General features: G+C 40.6%; 1 protein-coding gene across 1 annotated transcript; it reads left to right on the top strand.

Moving 5' to 3' along the window:
* The first annotated feature begins 718 nt into the window (after positions 1-718).
* On the top strand, positions 719-2,176 carry DMAC1 (distal membrane arm assembly component 1). The gene is made up of 2 exons (XM_003928194.4): positions 719-1,109; positions 1,915-2,176. The coding sequence occupies exons 1-2, from the start codon at positions 803-805 to the stop codon at positions 1,977-1,979; spliced, it is 372 nt and encodes a 123-aa protein (XP_003928243.1). The 5' UTR covers positions 719-802; the 3' UTR covers positions 1,980-2,176.
* Positions 2,177-9,059: the final 6,883 nt, after the last annotated feature.

Here is a 9,059-nt window from a genome sequence, read left to right as displayed (position 1 = left end):
ATCATTGCACTCCAGCCTGGACAACAAGAGTGAAACTCCATCTCAAAAAAAAAAAAAAAAAGATGAGGGCTTACTGAAGGCTCAGGTAATCGTTGCCATTTTTTGGCAAGATTTTTTTTGTTGTTGTTTTTAATTAAGATAGATATATATATATACATAAACACACACATACTGTTTTTTAGACACAATGCTATTGCACATTAGTAGACTACAGAATAAACAACTTTTATATGCACCGAGAAGCCAAAAAAAATGTCATGGCTTGCTTTATCGAGATATCTGCTGTATTGTGGTGGTCTGCAACCAAACCTGTAGTATCTTCATAGTACGTCTGTATCTTGCACATGATTATGCATATATAAAATTCAACTCCTTGTTTCACAGGCCTCTGGATAAGAGATAGGACGTGCCCAAGGTCTCGCAGTTCATGTGAGGCAGGAAACTTAGAGACCCAGACTTCCTCTCTAAGGAGACTGAAAGGTGGTGCATATTAGGGAGTAGCGAGTAGCGATTACAGAATTTCTAAAGCAGTGGGCAGTGGCGGGGGAGCCAGAGGGGGCTGGAATCAGCCTCCAGCGCACCCAAGGTTGTTGCTGTCAGAGAAATCCAGCAGGACCTGGCAGCTTTGTTTCACCGTTTCCCCGTCTGAGGCAGAGGGGAACTTCATTTCCCAGCAGGCCTTAGGCTTCCTCCCGCGCACGGCACTGGCGCCCCTGCGTTCTGCTTTCCGGCGCTCTGCTTTCCGGCGCATCCTGTACGTCCGTTTAACCAGACTTCCAAGGTTGAGGCCGAGATCCACGACATGGGGTCTGAGACATCCCAACCTCTTCAGTCCTTCAAGATCGATGAGCCTCCCGATACCGCTGCCGCGCCCGCCAAGCCTGCACCCGCCAAGCCTGCGCCAGCCAAGCCTGCGCCCCCAGCTACACCCGCCGCGCCGAACTCCCCAGCAGAATCCCGCCTGTTTAATAACTGCTGGAGCTGTCGCCTGCTTTCTGGGTTGGGGCTGCTGGGGGCGGGCGGATACGTGTACTTGGTGGCACGGAGACCCATGAAGATGGGATATCCCCCGAGTCCAGGCAATATTACTCAGATGGTCATCGGCATCAGTGAGAATCAGCGCACTGCACTTGGGCGGGTCGGGGATCGGAGTGGTAGAGGAGGGAAACAGAGCAGCCACGTGGGCGGGGAGGCGGGGCGCTTTCGCTGGTCAGGTGGTGGGGGCACCTCAAACATGGTGGGGAGAGGAAGTTGGAACGCCTTTCTTTTTTAATTTTAAATCAGCAGTATTTCTTGAGAACCCTTATTAGGCTCAGTCCTTTTAATTCTCAGAATAGCTGTTAGAAGTAGCTATGATTATAATCTCTTATTACTACGGAGCAAACCAAGGCAAAGAGGAATATTGTGTTCATGGTCAGGAAATGGCAGTCACTTGATCCCAGGTATATCAGATCCCAAAGCCCATACTTTTTCTTCATGTCCTGGAGAAGGCCTGAGCAAGGTCACTTGACCTTAGTTTAAGAAATTTGCCTTAAAGCCCAGAACTTGAGAAGTGGGTTCTAAGCTCACCTACTTGGTACACTTGGGCAATGTGGCCCACAGTCCTGTTCTGTGATCGTCAAGATATCATCCAGTAAAATGTAATGATTCTTTTAGCTTTCAAACCGATTGTCAGTGAACAGAATTCTGTCTTACTTTCTTGATCCTGTATACGTAAATTCTACAGGATGTTATTTTTTTTTTTTAAGAATTTTTTTTTTTTCTTTTTCTGTGCTTCACTCACCTATAAGAAAGATAGAATGGTAATCTATCCTCCAGAAGAGTTGTGAGGGTTAAATAAGATGAGTATATGTGAAATACTTGGTAAATGAAAATGCAGCATACAGGTAAGATATTGTTGTTTTTTTTTCCTAGGTATTGCCACCTGGGGTATCGTTATCATGGCAGATCCCAAAGGGAAGGCCTACCGCATTGCTTGAAAGTACCACCAGTCAATTTGTCTTCTCCTGTTCCTGTCCCCTTGACACACAGAGCAGACATGGAATTTATGGACAGAGCTCAGTACTGTGGATACTACAAGACTAAAAAGACAATTATAGGTTGTCATTCTCTGGCTATGAGTGTTTGTGGCTTTCATAGGTTTCACAGGAACCAATAAATCCCTCGGAGAAGTAAACAGGTTATGTGTCTTATCTGGGAAGGGGAATATAATTTATATTTCATTGTTTAATTACTTAAGCATTATATAATTGTATGTCTTATTGCATATCATATTATATATAATAAATATGTTTAGTTATATAGTTAATACAAATTTTTAAACTTTTAAACAGAGGAAATGATAAACAATGGGAAAATTAGCTATTTTTATTATTTTAAAGAGTTCTTTTTATTTCTTCCATAATTGGATCAACACCTGTTATCAACCTAACCATGGGTGGGCCCCATGCAATATATAAAAGTCGATGAAACTTTCTATATATCTAATGCTCATACTTTGTAAGGCATTTCAAATCCATCATCTTATGAGCTTCACAGCTAATCTGAGGTAGTTACTTCGTTGGAGGTAAACTCAAAACACAAGAAAGAAGAGCCCCCATGATTTGCCTAGGGTCATTCAGTAAGTAATGCAGCTAGAACTTGTCAGTTTTTTGTTTTAGTCTTTCATGGAGGTAAGAATAACCATTATGAAACAGATAATCATAAAAATCAGTATATAATAAAAGACCGAAATATCACAAGAAAAATTCAAAACCTTTAGAAAAAAAAGGCATTTTGATCTTTTCCCACAAGTTACATTTCTGCAATGATTTTGAGATAAACACTCAAACATATACCGTAGTTCATTTATAAGAGGAGAAGTTTGTGTTTTCTACCAGTTGGGTTTTGTTACCCTGAGATACTACGACTTCTTTGTAAAGGTATATAAAGTCCTTTTTAAAGCAGAAAGACACTGTTAAACTCAGCTGCTAATCATAGTATGTATGTTTGGAATGACAATTTGAGCAAGTAGTGTCTTCAAGGCTGTTGCTTTTTGCAATATTATGTGGAAGTGCCTACATCTATTTAGCCTCACAGATGACTTTAGTATCTTGTATTTTCTACATCAGAGTTCATAGTGGGGATAGTGCTATATATGTCTATGCAATTGAGAAGGAAACCATTTCAAACCTAAAGAGGGCAACACAATATTATTTATATGAAATCCACAATGTAGTTATGCAGTGTTCCTGACTATAGAAGTTTTAAGTTGGAAGGGACCCTAGATGACCCAAAGCACATCACATATGGTCATTCATATACCTAAAACACCTACAAAGAGAGTTGTTCCTTGCTTTAAAAGGCAGTCTGTTCTACTGATGAACTGCTTTAGTGTGAACATTTCCTTAGGTTAAGCCAGAAACTCATAGACCCAACTTATTGGTCTTGGCTTGACCTACTGGGTAAACAATAACTCTTAAATGTAGTGATCCTTGAACAACACAGGAGTTAACAGCACTGACTATTTGCTCAATGGAGAATCTGCATATAACTTGACTTCCCAAAAACTTAACCAGCAGTTAGTCTACCATTGATTGGAAGCCTTACTGATAACATAAAGCAATTAACACATATTTTTTGTGTTGTGTTATATACTGTATTCTTACAAGAAGGTAAACTAGAGAAAAGAAAATGTTATTAAGAAAGTATATATTCACTATTCATTAAGTGGAAGTGAATCATCCTAAAGGTCTTCATTCTCATCTTCATGCTGAGTAGTCTGAGGAACAGGAGGAAGAAGTTTGTCTTGCTCTCTCAGTGGCAGAGGTGGAAGAAAATCCACAGAGAAGTGGACTAGTGCAGTTCAAAACTGTGTTGTTTGGGTCAACTGTATTATAATAGCATTTTAATGTTTTTCTCAGACTTTTCCAAGTGTGAATCTGAGCTTTTTCTGAATAAACCTGACTTCTTACCATTAATAATGCCAAAGTATCTGTGTTTGGTTCTTCCCAACTTGGAACAATTTGACTGAGTATGGGCAAAATATTGTTCTACCATGTCTATAATGTGGGAAGAAGCAGAAGGAAAATCTGCATTTGTAGTTAAAAGTTGTTTGTTTTTAAGTGTACTCCAAAATCTGATTTCTGCCAGTGCTAACCCAGAAATCCAATTTTGTTTTAGGGATGAGTCTGATCTTCACAGAGAAGTTTCAGAGACAAAAGAGACATCGCCTTAATCTTTCAGTACAGAGAATTCACTTTGCGTCCCCAGTCTCTTTCATTTTGTTGAAGATGAGGTGGAATAAACAGGATAAATGGGCTCCAGGATTAATGGATTATAACTCGGTCATGTAAGAATAGCAGCTTAATTATGCTTTGTAGACTTTAGAATCCCTTTACAGCATGGAAAAGAGAGTTTATAGTCTCATTATTACCTATAGCAAAGGAGAGAAGAGAAAAAGTACAAAAAGTAATTTAAAATGCACTTGCACATTTCTGTGGGATTCAGAGACCAAAATGTGAACATACATATGAACAGCGACTTTTATCAGTGTCCAAGATATTAACTCAACCTATATATAGTGAGTATAAACTATGGCATCTCGAGATGTTCAAGAAATCATTACACCACCTTTTGTTCCTAGTCTGTAACATTGTGATCAGCTAGCAAAATGAACATATTAAAGGACCCATATACAGACTGACCCTCGAGAATCTGGGTAACATAGGGGAAGGGGATGAGAGATCTCTTTTTTTTCCCTAGGCCAATTGTGGAGACAGCTGTTGGCAGCTCTGGAGTCTCCCAAATGCAGGACAGTTTCAAAAAAGTTTCTGGAGTTTTACCTGGCTGAGACCAGTTGCAGAGACAGCTGTTTCTGGTGGCCCTGGTAGTTAAGCATCTCAACTATGATTTGTACTTCAGCTTCACCCTCAGCTTAGCATTTGCTCCCTGCTCCTTTTTATGAATGGTTTCTCAGTCCGGCTGTGTCTAAGCTAGGAGGCTCCTGGAAGAAGCCAGATGATTTGACAACATAAAATACATGCTCTTTAATTAAATATGTTCAGGGCAAGTATACGTTTACATACCCCTCAAACCAGGCTTGGCCTCAACTGATTTATTGCCAGGACTATATTACTATTCTTAAATATTAAAGAATAGTAAATAATTTTAGTTGAAAAGCTGCTTTTTTCTTGGTTTTTTGTTTTTGTTTTTGTTTTTTTAGTGACAGACAAATTCTTGCCCTGACCCAATAATTATGTAGGTGTTAGGAGCACAACTCAAAAGTGAAAGACCCATAACTGCAGATCATTTAGAGGTGTCCTAAGAGCATGGGGCAAAAATATGTCACTCTTCTAAACTGCGTATCTCTTGACTTTGAAATATTCACAACTTGTCATTCATATATAAATGGAGTGTAGAGAAAGAGCCAAAGGGTCAAATGTTAAATGCAGCAATGCCACAAAAAAATCACTGCTCAGTCCTGTGGCTGAACATGCATGTGTTTCAGGAATGTGGTAGAAAGGTCTTAAGATGGTCCCTATCTCCACCTCTTGGGGTACACACACCTCCCAGTTATTCAGTCAAACACCATTCTAGGTGATGCTGTGAAGGGATTTTGCAGATGTAATTAAGGTACCAGATCAGTTGACCATAAAATGGATTAATCAGAAGGGCTAATCATATGAGCCCAATAAATCTTCATTTGGAAGTCAGAGACAGGAAAAGTCAGATTACAAGCATGAGGAGGATTTAGTGCTCCAGAAGTTCTTTGCTGGCCTGTAGACGACAGTTCACATCTATGCTGTGAACTGCCTCTGGGGGCCATGGGGCAAAGAACCGCAGCCAGCCTGAAGTTGCTGAGAGGAGCCCCCATCTGACAGCCAGAAGAGAAATGAGGACGTCAGTTTTGTAATGGCAAGGAAATGGATTGCCGCCTATGAACTGTGAACTTGAGAACCAAGAACCACTGCTCCAAACAGCAGCTTGGCTTCGGCCTGGTAAAACCCTAAGCATAGTACCAGTCATATGAAACTGAGACAAATTTGTGTTAACTTGCTGTGTTTGTGATATTTTACCTCACAGCAATAGAAACCTAATACAAGGAAGAGAGGTGTTTTGTGGTGGTATAGTCATAGTAGGTGGTACATGAGACTAAATACCATTCTGTATATTCAGAAAGTAACCAGAAAAAGGCATTTAGTTGAAAAGCATTTGTCTTCCCAGTAACTAACTTCACTTATTCTTTTCCTAGTGGTTTTCTTGGATCATTTTAGTAAGTGTTTTTTGTGGTTTTCTGCTTTCTAGCACAATTGTTCCACTGGAAGTAAATGTTTTTAAAATTCCGGCACCCTCTTTATATTCCAATTATTATGCTAAGAGTTTTACTTGAATTGTTTTATTTAATCCTCAGCACCCCTGTTTTACAGATTAAATGACTGAGGCCTGGAGCAGTTAAGAGTTTGTCCAAAAAAGGTCTCAAGCCAGTGAACCAGTAGTGGCTCAGCTAAGAACACTAATTATAAACGTATGTTGCTACGGTTGTTTTCTTAGCATCCATTCTCAAAATATTCAAGTTTCAAAATGCAAAATTTTACATTTTGATTTTCACTTTTTTCTTGGCTATCCTTAGTATCACTAATCTCTTGGTTTCCTCTTCTTTATGATTAAGGTTATATCACTTATCACTGTGACAGCAATGTAAACATTAATCCAGCACAAAACATTCATCTCGTCTCCCTAAACTCATACCCTTCAAAGACACCACCCCAATCTCTATCCTGACATTGAACCATTCTCCTGAACCTCAAACCGTATTTCCCAGTCACAGCAAAATATATCTTCCTATCTGTCAGACATGAGTCCCAACCTGTCCCAAAAGAATCTTTAGCATCTCCCTCCAACCTATTTCTTCTCTATTTCTTATCTCCGTTAATAGTCTTTCTACTTCATCAGCTAGCAAAGCTAGAAACCATGGAATTATTTATGACTCCCTTCTTACTCTCATTCTTTACTTCTGACCTGTTAACAAGCCATGGTTATTTTAACTTTCTAATGCTCACTTCTATCCATTCCCATTGCTATTGTTTTGGGTCAGTTATCATCATTTCTCATGTAGACTGCTATAATAGATTCTTAATTCCTCCTTGCTTCCAGAGAACCCTCTCATCTACTCTCCACTGCAGCCCAAGCTACTTGAAAACATGTCCCTGCTGAAAACCCTTCAGTATCCTTCCTGCATACAAGATGAGTATCAAACACTTTGGCAGAGTATGGAATGCCTTTCATGACTTCACTTCCATATCTTTCTGTCTTGATCGTCTTCCACTCCTTGACATCTGTTCCGTACAGCCTGTGTTTCTGCCGCTTACTTAAGCCAGTTCTCCCTAAAATGTCATTCTTTAGGCCTTTATGCAGGCTGTTCCTTCAGGCTGGAATATCTTTTTGTCCCTGCATTATATGGAGAAATCTCACTTGTTCTTCAAGGCCCAGACTGAGCATTGCCTTTCCCATGAAACCTTCCATGAAATGTTTCCACTTCAATTACTTGGATTATGATGCAACCATTAACTCTGTGTCGACTTCTATCACTGCCCTTAAATGTTTGCCTGGTAATTGCTTATTGATGCATTTGTCCCTCCCCAGTGATTGTGAACTCCTCAACAAGAGGATTGTGCTTTTGTCCACTTCATGTTTCTCAACCCAGCCCCAACAAGTAAGTCTTTCAGATGATGAGGTTCAATAAATATTTGATGAATGAGTAAATAAAATGAATGAAAAGAAAAAGAATAACTTGTTCCACTTCATAATTTTATTGTATCTCAGTGGTTACCAAGTTTGGTCCCTGGACTAGCAGCATCATCATTACCTGAAAACTTACTTGACTTTCAAATTCTCAGCCTATTGACTTGTATTACTGAGTCAGAAGCCCTGGGGGTAGAGCCTACCAATTTGTACTTTAATAAACCCTCCAGGTTTAAGAAAGTTTGATGAGCCTCAGGCGTAGCTGAACCTGACTGACCTTTGTACAGTGGATCTTAATTATAGCATAAATGGAAAGAAGATCTGAATGAAGCCATGAGACACAGATTCTAATCCTTGTTCTGCCCCCAGTTCCTAAGACGCTTTTGAGCAAGTCACTTAGCATTTAACTACATAAACTTTACCCTCTGTGAAGTCAGAAGATCAGACTAGATAATTTCTAAATTCTCTTTCAGCAGTAAGGTCCTTAATCTCCAGATGTGGGTTGATTTAACTGCAGCTGGGGTTGCTTGGAAGAAAACTGATAGGCCACCCAATGGAATGCTGTTGGTTCTATGAAGGCAGTTGTCCCCAGAGCAGCAATTCCAGAGAATGCCTGAGTGGGGATGGCAAAGCCATGTTGTTCAACCTTCTCCCACCTGGACACTACAACACAAGGACTATTTGCAGACAGGTGGAGATATGGAGCCTTTCCTGTTTGATTAGGGAACTGGCCGAGGTGCCTGGTTCAGCGGGGGATACCAGATAACCGGAGGCTATATGTGGAGCTGGCAATCCACTGGTCCCCCACTAATGTACAGCGGGTCCTAGCACTGGTAGACACTGGTGCAGACTGCAGTATAGTTTATGGGAACCCCGGATAAGTCTCTGGGCAAAGCTGCATTTATTGACAGTTATGGGGGCCAACGAAGGTGAGACCTGTGTCTCTGCATCTTAGCATTGGCCACTTGGCTCCCTGCCTGTGCACTGTGTATGTTTCTCCTATACCTGAATATGTTCTGGGGGTGGACATTTGGCATGGTCTGGACTTACACGCCATGGCTAGAGAATTCAGACTAAGAGTTCATGTTGTAAAGCTGGTATTGTACAGACATGCACATCACCAGACCCAAGTTCTGCCACAACCCTGGTGGGTTACCTCCACTTGTCAATACCATTTGCTGGTGGCAGTGGGAGTGAGGGCATACAAAGATAACTGAGACTATTAAGAGGTTAGAGGAGGTGCAAATAGTACATGCCACCCATATCCCCTACAATTCCCCGGTATGGCCAGTCAGAAAGCAGATGACAGTGGGTTATTAGGAACTGAATAAAGGAAC

This window comes from Saimiri boliviensis, chromosome 2 (assembly GCF_048565385.1).
Source record: "Saimiri boliviensis isolate mSaiBol1 chromosome 2, mSaiBol1.pri, whole genome shotgun sequence".
Lineage (NCBI taxonomy): Eukaryota > Metazoa > Chordata > Mammalia > Primates > Cebidae > Saimiri > Saimiri boliviensis.
Note: the sequence above shows the minus strand (reverse complement) of the source record. Positions and strands in the feature narration are given on the sequence as shown.

Coding starts and splice junctions, on each gene's coding strand:
- DMAC1 (XM_003928194.4), top strand. CDS start 803: ATGGGGTCTGAGACATCCCAACCTCTTCAGTCCTTCAAGATCGATGAG. Junction 1,110..1,914: donor TCAGATGGTCATCGGCATCA/GTGAGAATCAGC, acceptor TTTTTTTCCTAG/GTATTGCCACCTGGGGTATC.